Genomic DNA, 17,839 nt, shown 5'->3' on the forward strand with positions numbered 1-17,839 from the left:
GGGTCAGTGTGAACGCATGGCCATCAGCGTAGACAGAGAGAGATGCTGAGTGTGTGTTTCTGTTTATATGGACTGTGTATTTCCTGGCTCTGTCCTCACGTCTGCATCTTGGTTACTAAACACAGTCTTTGCGAGAGGGAACCGAGACTTCTCGGGAAAGTGGATGCTGTCTGAGCAGTAGCTGATGGTGAATCTGGAACATCTTGTGCCAGAAAGCAAGGAATTGTTCAGAGAGTGACTGGGACGTGTCAAGGGGCACAGAAGTCAGCCTGAAGGAGCCTCCACTGTGTGTCAAGATAGTGACAGAACACATTTTAACCCACTGAACAAAGTAGGAAATGATGAAACCATACAGAGTAAATGAACAAAGGAAGCCCTGACAAGGAATCGGTATTTACAGAGTTTCAAAGCACCTTCCCAAAAGATGCTTAGTGACTATGAAGAGGAAAAAAGGAACCTGCCAGCAGAGAGGGCTGGCAGACATCACGCTGTCCAGTGACCAAGGTGGCCATGACTGGCAAGGGGACCAACGGGACTCACAAGCCATCTGAGAAGTGGGGAGAGGTCACAGCGTGGCTTCCGTGACTCCTGCCGAAGACCTAGACACTGAATCTAATCGCAGGGACACGTCACACAAACGCAGATGGAGGGCCATTCTACAGACTGCAGGCTGGCAACTCCCGGAAGTACCCAGGTAATGCGAGTCAAAGAAAGACCAAGGAACTGTTTGGGACCAGCAGAGACCAGAGGCCTGTGACGCCTGAAGGCAGCAAGTGGTTCTGCACCACATCCAGATCCTATAGGAGCAGAGAACACTCCTGGGACAACTGGCAAAACTTGAATGGGTCTTGGTATCTGACGGGAGAACTGGTGCTAATTTCCTGGTTTTGATGGCCGTGTTGTGGTTGTAAGAGGGAAGGTCCTTGCTCGCAGGAAATATATGTTAAATAATTTCCGATTATGGCGTCTCAGGCCCGTCACTCACTCTAAAATGGCTCAGAAAAAATTCTCCCTACCGGACTTGCAGCTTTTTGGTAAGTCTATGAATAATAACACAATCCCTTCCTTCTTCTTTTTCCTCTTCTTTTCCTTCTAAAAGAGTGTGGCCCAGTGGAATACCTGGTTAGAGGTCAGCAGAGCCAGGCCTGAACTCCAGCTGTAGACCAGGGGTTCATACTATGAACCTGGGAGGCACTGTGCTGGGGACGGCATGGATTCTGGGATCACAGTGACCATGTTCCAGCCTCCACTGCGCCACCTGCAGGCTGAATGGCCTTGCATACGCCTTGCACTTCGCTTCCCCTGAAGCGGCAAGAACTACTTGCTTGAGAGACACTCTGTAATGAGCGCAGTACCAATTCCTCCAGCAAATATTTATTCAGCCGGCACGTTCCAGTAACTGGTTCTGAGAGTACCGAGAGGACCAGACTCCTCCTCCGTGGCGCTTACACCCTAGCAGAGGGGGAGACGAACAAAAAGGTAAAACCTGTATATACAATGTATATATTTCAGAGAACGATAAGGCCTGCGAAGGGCGATGGGGACCAGGAAGGTCAGACAGACAAGTAGGAGGGGCTTAGAAAGGAAGAGGAAGAAAAAACCAAACTGTCACACAAAACCAAACCAAGGAGACCAAGATCACGAAAGTCGAAGCAAGAAACTACTTTTAAGAAGGCAGGACCGAATATGCGACAGAAATAAGACCAAACGCGTGGGATGCACCAAGGAATAAAAATGGCCTGAACTCACTTATTAATGAAAAAGACTCTGAAGTTCGCCCACAAATGAAACTCAACTCTATGCTTCATCTAAGAGAATCAAATGGAAAAAAAATCCAAATGTTTAAAATAAACCAAGAGGCAAAGGTAATCAACCAAACAGAGAGCAGGGGTGCGAACTTCAGCAACAGGCCAGGCGGAAGCAGGGAGGGCACAACAGAGAAGGCGGAGGAGGCGCCTTACGTGATAAAGGGCACAGCAGGTGAGGACGGCCGTGACATCTGTGCCCACGCACCGCACGTACGACAGGACAGGCCGTATCAGACCGACGGACACCAGGCCGCCAGGGAGACAGAAGTGGACCCAAGATCGCAGTCATTGTAATTCACCTCTCAAAGTCCAGGGAAGATCACATATGTAAGGATATTAAAGACCTAAAGAAAGTCATCAGGCAGCGCTAATCGACACATTTCAACTCGATACACTTAAAACTAGGAATACGCCTTCCTTTTAAATGTCCGTGGAGGAGACACACACACACACACACAAACTAACCACAAAGAAATCTCAGTAAATCCCAAGAGGTGAGAACAGAACTAAACTTCCTACAGGCCGTCATGTCAGAAAGTCGCAGCAAAATGAGAAAATGAAGCGACTGCGTTTTACACCACTCTTGGGATAAAAATGAAAACAAACTCAACTCCCAGAATGCCTAAAAACACCCAACATGAAAACTGTTAAATACCAGAGCATGATTAAGGCAGTGATCACAGGAACATCCATAGCCACGTATAATTATAACAGAATGTTTTAAATAAATGAACTAATACGCAGCCCAGTAAGCGAGGCAGAAAATGATACAAGAAGCCCGAATAAGGCAGAAAGAAGAAATTAATAAAGATAAATAAGAAAAAAGACGGGGGACAGAATTTTGAAAAAAGCAGGTCACTCAGTCAAGCCCACTCAGCCGACTGTCGTCCCACTCGGTCAAGAAAAAGAAGAGGAAGCAAAATTACAGAAAAGAAGAAACAAAAATAGGGGGGGAAACCCTCAGGTAAAGAGGCAGTTAAACACCTACAGAAGTTACCCTTTTTTAACAATGAGCTCTACCAGCAATTTCTGAAGTCACAAAAATAAACACGAAAGATGTTCAGCAGGTACAAGACAAAAAAATTCTAGAGATCTTTTGTATAATAATATAAATACAGTTAACACTACTGAACTGTACACTTAAAAATGGTTAAGATGGCAAATTTGTAATTTTTTTTACCACAATACTTAAATAAATGAATGAATGAATGCAAGAAAATGACACGGAAGAGGATTATCCAAGCAAATATTAAAATACACTGTAGCCCCATGAACCTTACAAGAGGAACACTGGCTCGTGGGCAGACAGATGAGAAAACGGCATTGCTTATTTGTGAAGACAGGTTATTTAGTAAGTGACTTGGGGACAGTTAGATAGCTTTCGGGCCAACAAAGGGTGGGATTCATGCCTCACACCTCACACCTTAATAAATTCTGGATAAATAAAAGATTTAAATGTGAAAACAATGGAGACCATAAAAGTATTTGGAGAATTTTTTAAAAAAATAAAAGTTAAATGAGGAAAGTCTTTCTAAGTATGATACGAAAATAGAAGTTTTGTTTTTTTTTTCAAGAGATTGCTAAATTTAAAGTGTCTTCCAGCTTGACTCACTCCTGGGTGGGGACTGGCATACTTACAAGGGTATTTGTTGCAAAATGTTTCTAATAGTAAAATATTACAAAGGGTCCATCAAAAGACACAGAATAAATAAACTATGATACATCTCATGTCTTAGAAAGACAGTGGCAGCTCCACGTGTGTTATCGGCAAGGAATGAGACCCAGTCCATGTGCATGTGTGCGGAAGAGAAGCCGCAGAAAGCTCTCCCGCGGTCCCCCTGAGGTGGAAAGCTCACAGACTGTGCATGTTTTATTTTTACCAAATAAACCACACAAACACTGACCGCGAGCGAGCCGCAGACCCCGGGAGGTGCTGGGTCCGGAGGCCCTTCTACGCCTCCTCAAGGGTGCTCCTGTCTATCCCCGGGACTAGGGGAGCCAAGGAAGCGTTTCCAGTGGGAGAGTGACAGACCCAGCGTCACACTTGGGAGGGAGAGTGACACAGCTGGGGTCAAGGTGGGGAGGGCCCCTTGGGCTGCGATGAGGACCCCAGATCGCGGGGAGCAGACTGGAGGCAGGGACAGCAGTCTGGGGGAGAGACTATGTGATCTCTTCACTCGCCAGTTTCTCCCGTGAAACACCGAGCAGTGCTCGTTCCAGCAGGCGGCTCTGCAGAGTAAACGGGGTGGCAGTGACTTGGCGCGCTGCCTGCAGCCAGCGCTCCACGAGCGCGCTGACTCTTTGGGGAAGGAGGAACACAACCGAGCGGGCTCGCAAATGTGATTTTACAAGTAGAATGTCTGGGACCAAGGAGAAGATGGCGGGGGCGGGGGCGGGGGACGGTGGGAGGAGAGAGGAGAGAGATGGGTCACTTAGAAGGGCAGGGCCAGGCTCTGGGGCAGAGCTGGGCGGCGCCAAGGCCCCCGGGTTTCAGGTCCCGTCCAGGCAGACAGGCAGCGGCGCCGCTGGGGCCCCCACACAGGGCGCCCGCCAACGGAACGGCAGGACCTGCTCATCCCGCAGGGTCATTCCTGTGGGGACCAGGAGTGGCCTGGGGCTTTTTATTTGTACATGGGTTTCTGGTTTTCACTTTTTTTTCCTTCAAAACAACTACTTTCATATCCTTTATACAATTTTTCTATTTTTTATAAATTTACCTATTCATATTTGGCAAAGGCGCCAAAGGGACAGCGACTCAGCCCCTTGGCTTCCCTGTACCTGCTGCCTGGCCAGCCGGGACTCAGACCAGACGGCCGCTTGCCATCACTGGGCCCCAGGGAAAGGGTCCTCGGCCCAGGCTGACCAGCCTCTCGGGTTCTCCAAACCGTCTGACTCACCTGGCCCAGCAGCCCCAGCCTCCTCAGGGGGCCTGAGCGCTAACGTTCTCGTCCGGGAGCGGATGTTCGGAGATGCAGGCTGTGTAGGAGAAATCCACCGCCCAGCGCTGTTGCTAAGTTACATGGGAAGGAGGCAGGGGGCCAGTGGGCAGCTCAGCTGCCAAGGAGGCCTGGGCCACAGCACAGCCACCTACAGCTGCTGACAGTCCTGCCGGATGGCAGGAGGAGCCTGCTCTCCACTCCCCCTCCTAGGGTCTCCGAGAGACAATACTGCTGCCTTTCTGCACAAATCTCGTGTTAGAAACTAACAGTCACCCCAACCAAGGCCTCCACTTGACACCGTTTGACATAAGCGCCCTGTCCTGCCTCCGGATGCTCCGAGAAAGGAGCACACGCGGTACTGGATCCACCCCAGAGCCTCAGCTTCCTCCCCTCCTCAACCGCCTCACGACATCAATCCCAGTGGTCCCCACCGCCCCAGGCCCACGTCCGTGCTGGGAGGCAAGGAACACACTCTCACCAGACCACAGGCATCTCTTCAAACCGTCACCCAGGATTTGGCGCCCTCTGCGTCTCCAGTTGACAGATGGAACTCAGAGAGCTGGCTGACTTGCCCAAGGGCAGAGCCAGGATGGAGACCCGTGGTGAGTTCGAGCCAATGCCAGGTGACACGTGACACAACCACCACCCCACAGCAGACATGCACGGTCGTGCTCTTTGTCACCATCCCGTAAAACAGCAACAACTTCAGGGTATTCTGGCTGAGGGAATGACCACAAAATGCAGAAAAAGCTCTATGTACAGCCAACGCAAACAAGTAACTTGCCTGACAATGAACATCTCCAAAATGCAGAAGCGTCCAAAGGCCAGTACAAGTACTACGCTACCTTGTATCCATTCGATGACTTCATGGTGAGAACTTTAACAGCATGTGTAAGACGTGTTTATAACATGGGAAATATTTGTTTTGCCAAGTATAAAAAAGGACACAAAGATACAATTGCAGTATGATCACCTCTAGGAACAAAATTTAAATTGGGGGCAGCAAAAAGACGTAGCAATGCACAAAAATGAAATGAAACAGACCGTTTTTGGGGGGTAGGGAAAGGATAAGTTTTCTCCATCCAAATTTTCTGGTTTCCCCCGGATTTCTACAATGAGAATATTTTTCTCTCATGAAGTGATCTAGTGGAAAGGTCAAGATTCCAGGGTGAGGAAATCTGCGTTTGAACCTGGATCCCTCCCTGTCAGCTGAGTCGGGCTGAACCAGACCCCCCCGGCTGAGCGGCCGCATCATCGCTGGGAGGCCAGGGGCCACATGCAGGGGTCAGAAGTGAGGACGGGAAGTCCTCACACCTCACCCGGCACGTGCTGTGCACTTGCAGATGGTCATTTTAAAATAACAGGCTTTATCTTTTTGCATTGCCTACATGCACCTACTCTAAGTCAGAGAAGAAATCTGCCAGCCCAGGCCAAATTGGCCAGCCTTGGCAGAGGCCCACCAGGACCAGGCAGTCTGGGCAGTGAGCTCTGCACCCCCAGGTCATGGGGGCTCCGGGGAACTGCAGCCTTGATTCACTCTCTGAGGGGCCCTGGAAGGAGCATTAGAACGGCCTGAGTCATGAGATGAGGAGCCGGCAGCCCCGAGATGTGGGCTCCACTGCAGACGTGCTAAGCAGGGTGGGAGGTGACATGTGCTGAGGCCAGGGATGTGGGCTGGGGCGGCCAGTATGGGGCAGGAGGGAGGCAACGAAACTCACCGCCCTCCTCCTCGGGCCACTGCCCTGGAACCATGTGCACAAGAGGGGTGAGAACGTCAGGCTCAGGCTGGCACAATGCCCATGCCATGATCGCTCATCAACAGTCACACGTTACTGCACAAAGCAGCTCGTGAGCCTTAAAGATGTTCATGCCTTTTGACTTAATAACTCCGAAACTAGAAAATGGGTCTAGTCAGAAAAATCAAAGAAAAATGTGTGCAAAAGAAAGTTCCCTGGACACAGCCAAATATGGGAATAGTTAAATTAATTACAACACTCCGACAGGAAAATGTTACACACTGTTTCTGGAGAATGTTGACGCCACAAAGACAGGAACGGGGCCGCCTGGGTGCCGCCGGGAGCCCGCAGGTGCAGCGCCGAGCAGCCCGCCGCTGCGTGCGCTGCAGGCAAGGCCTGGCAGAAACGCCTTTCAGGTCCTGGGATTACTGTTTAAAACCTCGCACATCTTCTCCAGGATAACATCATGGATACCTGCAGTATTTGCCAACACACTGGTGTACGTGTGACACGTGACAAGGAAAACACCTGTAAGGACATTGATGCAAACACAGCAAAGGGCCTCTGGCTGCCTCTCTGATTCCCCGGGGGCTCTGTGGAGTGAGTCAGACCCTCCAGGGCTCACTCCCAGACTGCCTGTGCCTGGCGGATTTCCTTTCTTTTGACTTTAATACAAGTTTTGTGTCATTTTATTCCATAGGGCTGGTTCCCGGGGGCCTGTCCCAGCCCCGGGGGGCAGGAGGGCCTGGGTGTCTGACCTCTGCAGCTGCCACGTCTGGTGGAAGCATCTGGCTGAGCCCAGGTTGTCAAGAGAGAAGACATTCAACCCAGGGAAGTGTCAGGCTGAGGGATGCCCCAGAGCTGCAAACAGTGACTCGTTCTGCAAACACCACCCCCTTCCTTCCACTCAGGCTGGACCAGCGAGGGGGACGGCCTGCATGAAGAAGCCACTGTGTAGAACACAGTCCACTCATAGCTGCCTGTCTGCATAGCTCACAGGACCCCCGACAACCTTCATCCGCGGGAGCAGGGAGCCTAGCCGAGCGGGGTGGCCCCCCACTAGCATGAGGGGCTCCCACACACTAGGGGGGAGTGAGAACCCAGGAGGAAGGCTTGTTCTCTTCAGGCCCCTGGGACAATTCTCATGTGTCTCCCACATGCGAAAGGGGGAGGCCAAGCGTATTATCTAACTGGAAGGAAGACCAGACACTAACTTTCAACGACTTCCAGGGTAAAGAAAAGAAAGAAGATACACACATACATATGTGATTGTTGGCATCTGACCCCAAATAGATTACATGATGAATAACAAAGACACTCACTTCAACAAATATACTACATTTAGCTTCTTTCTCAACAAAGTTTCTCCAGTGCTGTTTAGGGAGGCACAAACTGAGGTGAAAGTTCCAGGCGCAACAGGTAACATGAGTTTAAATGCCTTGTTCTAAGGGTCACCTCAGGACCACTTCTCCCAGGCTGAGCACTGGTTGAGTTCAGGTGTTTACCAAACAGACTCTTACAAGCTGACGTGGGAAAAGCTGTCAGCTCACATCCAGGAGAGAGGAGGTAACCACACCCTCACTCCCTCCCCTGACCCCACTCACTCAAGATGCAGAAATGCCTGCAGAAGACATGCCCATGTATGGCCATGGGCCACTAGGGAGGACGGCAGACCCTGAGGGCACCTCCACACCCATCACCACACCTGGGCTGAGAGGGCAGAGAACCAGTCACAACCCAGCTCACGCCAGACACAGCCACAAACGCCTGAGTGCAGACGGCACCCAAGTGCGGACCACGAAATGTGAGCCCCACCCCACCCAGGGTTCCCTGATGACGTCAGCACACACCGCCCAGCGCGAGCTTGCAGATTGTGAGAAAAGGAGCACGTGCGCCCCGAGGTGACGGGCGGTACTCACCCCACAGCAGAGGAGCCAGCTGCAGGTGCTCCAGGACCAGCTGGTTCAGGAGGCCTTCCACGCTCGCCTCGCCCGTGCGCTTCAGAGAGGGGTGAGCATCGTCAAGGAAACATTTTGCTGAGCCCCGGGCCAGGAGGAGACGTTCCGGACGTTTCTAGAACAGATGCCCAGACAGGAAACCCCCCACAGCAGATGACTGTCCCCCTCTTCTCAAGTGATGGTCTAACTGACCGCAAGACCTCATCTGAGTGTGCAGAAAACAGGCACATCAGTGCAGAGGGCCTCCCCCTCCCCCCAAATCTGGTTAATTGAGCTGTTGTGTGAAGAAGGGAAATCCACTGGGATAATTTTAATCCAACAGTCATGCTTGCTGGGGGATATAAAGAAGATGGAAGGCTGGTTTTCCTAAAAAGCACACCAACTGTGGCTCACTGTTCAATACAACAAAACGCGTGACCCCACACGTGCTGGTTTCGTGCTGGTTTCACGTCTGCTGAGTGTCACGCCTTGCTGCAATCACACACATTATTACTGACAGGCTCACTTGGGCAGGTTCATAACTGAGGAAGTCATACGGCCCCTCAGCAAGCGTCAGTGGATGAAGAAATCAGGTAAAGAAATGCAGAAAATAGATTTTTCTCCAAGGTGCTAATATTAAACAGCCAACGTGGTCCTCAGAAACCAACCTGTAAACCTCTTCCCCTTTTCCTACATAAATTAAACCTACAGTATTTAAGTTCAATCAAAAGGCAAGAATTTAGTTCCTGACATTCGCTAGTGACTGGGGAAGTGGGGGGAAATCCACTTCTTTCTTCCTTTGGTAAGTTAATTGCATTCAGCAAACACAGAGTGTGTCTGAAACGAGACGGGCATGGTGAGAAGCACTGAGGACACTGAAGTGACTGGACATGAACCTTTAACTTGAGAGGCTCCCATTCCAATGAAACTGACAATACAGGAACAGCTCACTGTACTTGCCAAGCCTGAGGATGGTCATGTCGGGGTGCAGCCACGAGGGCAGAGGGGAGTGGGCTGAGGCTGGGAGTAAGGAGCACCAAGACCCTGGAGGAATGAAGGCCAGAGAGCCCGGGTCCCTCCGGCCAGAGGGCTGGCATGCGAGGCTCACTGAAATCATCTGTTGGCATGACAGGGGTGCCTGGGCAGAGGCACTGAACAGAGAAGGATGTCACCCCCTCAGACAGCCCAGCCAAGCATCCAGGGAAAGCTGTAGACAAGAGGGCTGGCGACCCAAGAGAGCTGGCTGGCTGCACATGGCATTCAGCCTCAGACAGGAGCCCAGGCCAAGCTGTAAGGGTCCAGGACGCTCAGAAGCCCCCACCTCCCTGTGCATCCCCAGTCCTTCTCTGGCTGCCTTTGACCTGTTTCCATTCCTCTAAAAGAACACGTGCTCTCTCCGAACTCCAGACCCTCCCCATTCTATGCTCTTTGCCAGGAACTGCCTTTCCCTCCCCTCTCCCTGCCTCACAGTACTCATTCTTTAATTCTCACCTCAGACCTCACTTCCTCCAGGAAGGCCTCCCTGAGCTGTCTCTGCTCCGAAGGCTCTCAGCACTGCCTTGGCAGCCTGCACCAGACAGGCAAGCAGAGCCCCCATCCTGGGGCCTGCAACAGGGCCTACTGCACTGCTCTGTGAATGTTGTGTGATGACCAGACCAACACTGGCATGAGGAAACGTCCCAGGTAAGTGCTGCAGGGCCACGTTTTTGTGTTGCTTTCTTCTGCTCTTTTTCCTGATTCCCTCAAGGGGTTATTTTCACTCATATGCAATTAAGACTTCAGATTACAGCATATTACTTCCTCTTGTTTAAAAAAAAAAAAAAGAAATCACACCAGGCTTTTGAAGCTGATCGCACCACAGTGCTTGCAGAATAGAAACAGCGCCTCACAAACGTGGCCAGGATGAGGGGCTTTGAGTTGATTAGTTAGAGGAGCAAGTTAGCGTGTGAGTAATTACAAAGTTGCCAAATGGTGCTGGAGCTTTGGAAATCATTCCAATAGCATATTTCTGTATTAATTTGCTTTCGGACACGAGCCATAAAATTATACAGCTGAGCTAATAAAGCTAATTACCTGCGTGCACGTCCCCCTCCCTTTCAGCCCCATAAGCCATCAAAATAGTCTCGTGTCTGAGCCTGGAAGCAGACACGAACGCAACCCTGGCTAACCAGTCAGGTGTGCAGCTGCTTAATCAGCCAGGATTGCAGCCCAAATTACAATGTTACGGTGAGGACAGTGCAGGTGGCAATGGCTACTGTTTCTTAAATACATGGACCCTGGTGTTTGGGGCAAGAAGTCAATAAAGAATGACGATGATGACAATAATTCCTATCATTATTTCTGCCTGAAAGAGTATTTCCAAAGTGAATCCCATGAGCGAGGCCCTGTGGTAAGGGGTTAGCATGTATTTTCCCAATATTGACTATTTTCAAATTAAGACAGACTGTTATTTCCACTTCAGAGATTTTTAAAAACTCGGGAAAGCGGACACAGCTAGGGATGGCAGGATCCAGATAGTCTGCCTGGGGTTCATGCTCCAGACCCACTTTCAGACATGTTCCTGTAAACCCTGTAGATTCCTCACAGTAAACCTGGAAGCCAGGACCCATTATCCCCACCTGACAAACGAGGACCCTCTGAGCACAGAGCCTGGGTCCTGCCAAGACCCCGTGGCTGCCAGTGGCTGAATCATCACCCAAATCCAGCACAGAGCTTGGTCAGCCTCCCTCCTCCACCCCTGGGGGGAGGGCCTACTGGGAACTCTCCGTGGTGCTGAAGGTGCTCTCTCCCCTTAAAGAACTTTTTAGTCACCTGGGACACAGTGATTAAGTTTCCATGTCAGTTGATGGGTTCTTGCCCCAAGATCTACTCCCGTCCCTTAGGATGGCAGGGATGGTGACACTGCAGCAAGAGGACAGTGAACCACTGCTGGTGCCAACCCAGGCTTTGCAAGCCTCCTAGCCACACCCACAAATCATGACTGACAGCTGTGGGCCTGAACCTTAAGAAAATTCAAGTTCCCAGCTCAGTTTACTCAACTCATGTTCTGCCTCTGGAACACAGGCAGTCTCTAACTCCCTCATAAAGAGCCACTCATTCCTTTCACAGTGCCCTCCGCACTTGCCGCTTTCTGCCTCACAGCCACAGCTGAGTAACCTGGAGCCTCCTAACTGTCACAAAGGTGGGGAGCCGCAAGGCCCAGGGTCCAGGCGGCCCTTGCTCAGTTTAAACTTCCACTGCCATCCCCTCTCAAACTTGCTAGGCCAGTAAGCGGGGGGTGGGGGTGGGGGTGGGGACCTTCTCAACTGCTTAGCTGCTTCTTTTTGCAAATCAATACAGAAAGAACTCAGCACCACTTGTGGCCTAAGTCTGGGGGAGTAAGGAATGGTGTCCCTGGTCAATGGCACTGTGCCTGGCACACAGTAGGTGCTCAATCAAGGCTCACTGCTCTTCACTGAACATCTACGCTGTGCTACTTATCTACCTTAACCTGATCACATCCCCCATCTCTAGTGCCTGTGCTTCACCTCACCTGGGACATCCTCTACAGCCCACCCCCACCCCAGCAACCACCCCTCCCCTCCCTACCGGCCGGGAGCACCACGTCCTGTAGCACATCTACCCTGCTCTTGCATTAGGGGTGTGCACCTGCCCCCGTGTGCCCCTTCCCCCACCACATGCCAGCCTGGGTTCACACCAGAGTACCCAAACCTACACAGGAGGCTGCAGTAGCTGCTGGGGACAAAAGGACCAACCAAGGTGAGATCCTTCCTACTTTTAAGAAGCCCAGCCTATTGTGCAAGAATCTCATCTTAATATTAGTCATCCATCATTGTTAATTAAACTTAATCAATACTTGTGCAGTTTTGTTTACAAACGCTTTCATGCATGGCGTCTCAGTTAATCTTCTATGTGTCTTGGGAACCACGGATATTTGCTTCCAAATCTTTGAAAAACACAGCCAGATGCGAGGAAAATGCAGAAAGTTAATAAAATGCCTCCCCTCTCATTTTCTGCTCGCCCATCAGGAGTGAAATATTCGGTCATGTACTGCAATCAAAGGACCATTTGAAGCCAGGGAGCAGCTTTTGAGATCTTTCCTGTGTTTATGAGACTGAAGTTTACCTTGACTTAGTCCTAGAAAAAAGGATTATTCAATCAACTTTTCCCTGGGGGAACGTGCAGCCTGGTGGGTGGCCAGGCTTCTTCTGAACCTGCAGGCCTGGGTTCTCTCACAGGAGAAGGAAGCATCGTGCTCTGAACACCTGGCTGTTACACGCGGTCTACTGAGCAAAAGCTGGAGACTCGGCCCACGAGAGCAGCTGACACAGGCATCTCCGGACTGGCTTCTAGGTGAACATCCAGGAGTGGGGAGCCTGGAGGGGAGGCACCCCTTTCCCAAGGAAGATATGCTGTCCATGTCCCACATGCCAATGCTGGAGTGATAACCACAGGTGCAGGGACTTGGCCCAGCCCCACTTCAGCTCAAATTAGCAAATTGTCGTCACTAGAAATTACACTAATGGAAAGGCTGCTTTAGGTGATTAATGAGACTCTTTCCCATGACTTTGTTTTCTAATTTGCATCGTGAATTTGGAGAACAGTGATGTTGGGCTGCCTTTCTCATCCCGGCAGGGGTGCCGGTGTCTGGGCTCAGCTCCCTGGACGGAAGATGCCACGCAGAGCCACAAGCTGCCAAGGGAGTCTGCAAGCGGTTCACTGCGACAAGTCTCACTGGGCGAGGGTACTCGGGCCCCAGGAAGGAGGGCAGGTGAAATGGAGAGAGATCTTGCTGGGCCGGGGGGCGGGGGGGGGGCAGAGCGTGTCCATCAGCAGGGTGCCCGAGGAATGCTCTCTTTGGTTTCATCTGAAAACTGGGGATAACTTGAAGGCCTTGGCAGAGACCAGATGCTCTTTTGTTCTTTTTCCCAGCACAGAGCTGAGAGCACAGACTCTGAAGCCAGAGCTGGACGTGAACCCCAGCTCTGCCACTTGCTGGCTGGGGGCCCTGGAACAAGTTAGTTAACCTTACTGGGCCCCAGTTTTCTCATCTATGGGATGCAGGTAAAAAGTACTTCATAGGGTTTTTGCAAAAATTGGGTAAATCTATGTAAACTGCTTTAAACAGTGCCTGGCATCTAGTTAAGTGCCGTGCGGGGATTAGGCTCTGAACTTTTCTGATTCTATTATATAAGATACATGTGCTCGCAATAATGTCGTGCCAAAAGCACACAGAATGTGTACAAGCCCAACGTGCACCCAATCACACCAACACAATGCACGTCGATCCATGTGCATGTTCACACATAAATTCGAAACTCTTCATGTTAGGGAAAGGTCCTTCCCCACTCTCATGAGCCAGCCAAATCCAAAATCAATGCTCTCTGTGTCAAACCCTGACTGCTTCCAAAGTAATTTCAAGGTTCAGGGTGTGCGTGTCTACCATATCTTGGGTTCTGGGGAGGCAGTGATCAAACATGCATCCTTCCCACCTTCCTCCCTCTGTCTACTAAGGCCAAACAGCCAGGGCAACATTACATCATCAAAGGTCTGGAGCAACGCTTCTCTTTGGCTGGCAAGGCTTCCCCACTATGAGGAGTAAAGCCCTCTGAACATAGTGATTATCCACAGCTGAAAACACTAAATTCCCTAAAGACGGATACAAGCTGCAACCCTGCATTTTACTGAAGATGATCAAGGAATCAGCGGTGCTGATGACAGGAGCTCCTTGTATTACAATTTGTCTAGATGAAACTATTTCTCCTAAGATGACTGTTAGAAAAACATAGTGCAATGTGTTTTAAAGGAATCTTGTCTAAAAATATTTAATTTCTCTCAGGCAAGAAGAAGACGGAGGTCCACCAGAAGCACCTTTGAGAATAAGTAGAAGCCAATTCGAGGCGGAGGGCCATCTTGGGCAATCCACTGCAAACTGCTTAACCTCTGCTTCTGTTTTAAGAGGGAGGTGGGCTCGGCTGTTGACAAATTCTCCTTCCTGGAGGGAAGGTAGTCTTGGAAATGGAGAAGCCAGGCATGGCCACGGCCAGGCTGGCTGCCCTGGTGGTGACTAACCAAACAGAGGGCACTGTGCCTGGAGTCTTGTAGGGTTAGGCATGTGAAACCTCAAGGAAAAACCAATGACAAGCATCACAGCCACTCTTGAGCTTCTGGGTTGACAGAGGATGACTGGTGCCTGTGAAGACAAACTCAGCAGCACGGCCCAGGATGCGAGCCATCCTGGGGCCAGCCTCTGGGGAGGTGGCCCCTCCGGGACGCCCGATCTGCTCTCAGAGACAACAGCCGGCACTGCTCCGCATCTCCTCCTCCCCAATTATTCACGCATCTGTGCCTCACGTGTCCCGCAAAGACCTTCCAGCTCCCACTCTGGGTCTGCGATTCTTAGGCACCGAAAGCCCAGTTTGCCTTCGGGCTCCTTGAGCGTCTGCCTCACCCTCGAGCAGATGGTTACAAATGATCTCCAGACAGAAGGCGGAGACACATGCTTATCAGACCACCTAGCAGAGACTCGGCCCAGATGGTCCAGGCCAGCGGCTTCATGGGGATCAGCTGCACTGTGCACCCAGCTCTTGTCAGGAAACCCTGAAGGGGCTGGATTCTGATAGGTTAGCAAGTATCTTGCCAACCCTGAAATGCTCTTGGAAGGGAGGTTTGTAACAAAAACCAGGAAAACAAGAAGGGAAGCTGACACCAGGCCTGCTGCAAGCGTCCCCCTCATCTGTGTCCACCACAGACCGTCTACACAGGCTGCCCCTGGAAAAGGAGCCAGGGTTAAATTAAGATGAATCTTGCTGGTGGCAGCTCCCTTCGTATGTTCATCTCAGCACTCTGTCTAGTGCAGCTGAGCGAGCACCCACTCGGCTGGTTGCAGCATGAAACGGAGACCATTCACTCACCAAATGGTTTTAACACCCACGTGCTAAGGATTTCACGCAGCACGGGCGTGGGAAGAGAGAGCACCCTTGGGCTCCGTGGGGCAGCATCCACACCCGACTCTGCTCCTTGCGGTGCTCCCTGGCTCCTGGCACCACCCCCAGCACGCTGTCGGTCATCAATAAACAGCTGCTGACATGACCTGGCCTCAAGAACAGCGCAGCCTGGCAGGGGGACAGTCTGCAGAAGGAAGCAAACTTCCCTGTGCTCTGCAAGCAGCACTGCAAACAAGAGCTGAGCACTGAGTGCTGCAGGAGCGCAGAGGAGGGGTGGTTCCAGCCAGGGCTGGGTGGGAGGGGCGGCAGAGAGGGCTCCTGGGAAGAGTGGGCACGGGAGACCTGGGTGGGGGGCAGGAAACGGGAGAGGAAGGCTGGCCAGCCAGCCCAACTCCTCAGCATGGCCTAAGAGGCCCAGAACCCTGCTGCCTGAGTCTGAGCTCTGTATAACCAGTCACAGGGAACAGTGTAGGCCCCTACCGCATTTCAGGCTCTGGAATGTGCGTAAATGCCCGTCCTCACTGAAGGAATGCTCTTGTCTGAGCCCTCCCAGGCTGCGCTGGCAGTGCCCATCTCTGTGTCTGCCCCCCCCCCCACCAGGGGCCTCTCCAGGGCCCAGCACATGGAAACGAGAAGACGTCTCAATCGTCAGCCAGGTAAAGAGTCAGTCTGGTGCTCCTGGTGTCCCCTGCTGCTTATCTGATGGTTGGAGACAGGCAGACAGGTGTGCACATACCTACTGCTGGAGCCACCCTTTCCATGATCATGTCCATCCAGCCTCTTGTGCTACATGTGGGCCATTTTTATTACCACGCATGGGTGTCCAATTAGCCTCAAATTCTTTATACAGTCTAAATATTGAGAAAATATTAAAATGCATAATGAAATAATTAGCCAATTCAATCTTTGGTCTTTCCATCTGCTTGAATTCAGGTTTACAATAGCAAAAGTCTGCTATTCACCCCACACCAGATGTCATTACCAGACAGGAGCGGGGAGGGAGGGAGTGTCTGTAATGTTAATTCTTTTTACTTGAATTTGCCTACACAGACAGCCTCTCAGCAAGCTTCCAACCAGTGAATCCAGGAGACAGGTGTGCCTGGCGCACGGCAGGCATTCAGTAAGTATTTGTTGCATGAATTATTTATCGAATACAGAAAATAGGTAAGTTAACTTCTTAAAAGAGTCAAGGCTAAAAGGAGAGAAACTGAAAGATATTTCGGTACATTTCAATAATAGATTTCCAGAAGCTAAGGGTTTTGATGGTCAACTTCACCCCACTGGAAAGTGAGGACCACTGGCTCAGAGCCAGGCTGCTGGATCAAGCACTGGCTGGCTCCTCCCCTTTCCCCGCAGGAGCTCAGAGGCAGTTTCCATCGGTAAGACAGGATGAAAAGCGCCCTGGGAGCTGCTGAGCGGGTGCCCAGGGGCAGCACCCGGGAAGTGACGGCTGTGATGCTCGCAGGTGCTGCCTTGCACCCTGGTGCCCAGCAAGGCCCAGTCTCTGCAGAACCAGCACCAGCTGACTGGACCCTGATATTGTGCTGAGCCTTGGGGGGACCGAGAGAAAGGTGACTCTGGTTGTCCTCACCTTTTTCCTTCTCTCTGTACAGAAGACAAAAGCCCTAACTCCATGAGGCATGGCTGGTTCACCTCAAGAGTCCCCAGGTGCTCCATTTTTAGGTCTCGTTCTCAAAGCCTTCCATCTACAGTGCTTTTTCTGTCACAAACTCCTTGGAGGCAGAAGTCCAGTCTACCAGGCCCAGATTCAGGACACTGTGCCTCCTGCAACCTAAGGATGTTTCCTTAGGCAGATGGTCTGGAAGGAGCTGAGACCTACAACAGGCTCCCACCATCCCACAGTCACAGAACCAATGTAGGAACGAGATCGTTAACAGACACTCCCATCAGCGTTGCCTCTTCCTGGAAGACATTCTCTGAGCGAGCCATCTTCTTGCATCTTGGGAACTTCAGGGCATTTCCTCCCCTTGTCCCCTTAATAAACTTCTGCTCATCCTTAAAAGCCCCTCTAATGTCACCCCCTCTGTGAAGCCTTCCCTGATTGCCCTGCACCCAGCAGCTTCACCCTCTGAAACTCATAGTACGTGGCACAACTCTCTTCCCTGGACCCCCTGCAGTACATTTAATTCTCAGACGACATCCACCCTCTTCTAGACCCTGAAGCCGCACTGAGGTCCTGTCTTTGTATCTCAGCCTCTCAAGCGGCTAGCTAAATACCTGACCCAGAGTGGGCACTCTGGAAAGACTGCTGAACACACAAAGAAACAAGTGAACCTGGGGTTTCTCCAGAGTTTCCACTCATCCAGCTGAGTGTCTACCACGAGCCAGGCACTGATCTGAAGCTCAGAGCGGGGCCAGCTGTTTTACAAAACACCCTTTTACAGCACGGTCCTCCTGAACACCCCTGCCCCTGGTCTCTTCAAAGCGAAATCTCTGGGCTACGGTGAGCTG

At 51.3% G+C, this 17,839-nt stretch overlaps 1 protein-coding gene across 10 annotated transcripts in view; it reads right to left on the reverse strand.

The window, feature by feature from the left end:
* TRAPPC9 (trafficking protein particle complex subunit 9) overlaps positions 1-17,839 on the reverse strand; it is a 433,756-nt gene that overhangs the window by 79,329 nt on the left and 336,588 nt on the right. For 9 of the 10 annotated variants that reach the window (XM_072949773.1, XM_072949771.1, XM_072949768.1 and 6 more), the window contains one exon: positions 8,403-8,493. In XM_072949773.1, the coding sequence (XP_072805874.1) occupies positions 8,403-8,493 (91 nt within the window). Of the gene's footprint in view, positions 1-3,782; positions 4,038-4,705; positions 4,785-8,402; positions 8,494-17,839 lie in introns of those variants that run through there. The other variant, XM_072949778.1, reaches the window with a different exon arrangement.

The sequence above is a fragment of the Vicugna pacos genome, chromosome 25 (genome assembly GCF_048564905.1).
Source record: "Vicugna pacos chromosome 25, VicPac4, whole genome shotgun sequence".
NCBI classification, from domain to species: domain Eukaryota; kingdom Metazoa; phylum Chordata; class Mammalia; order Artiodactyla; family Camelidae; genus Vicugna; species Vicugna pacos.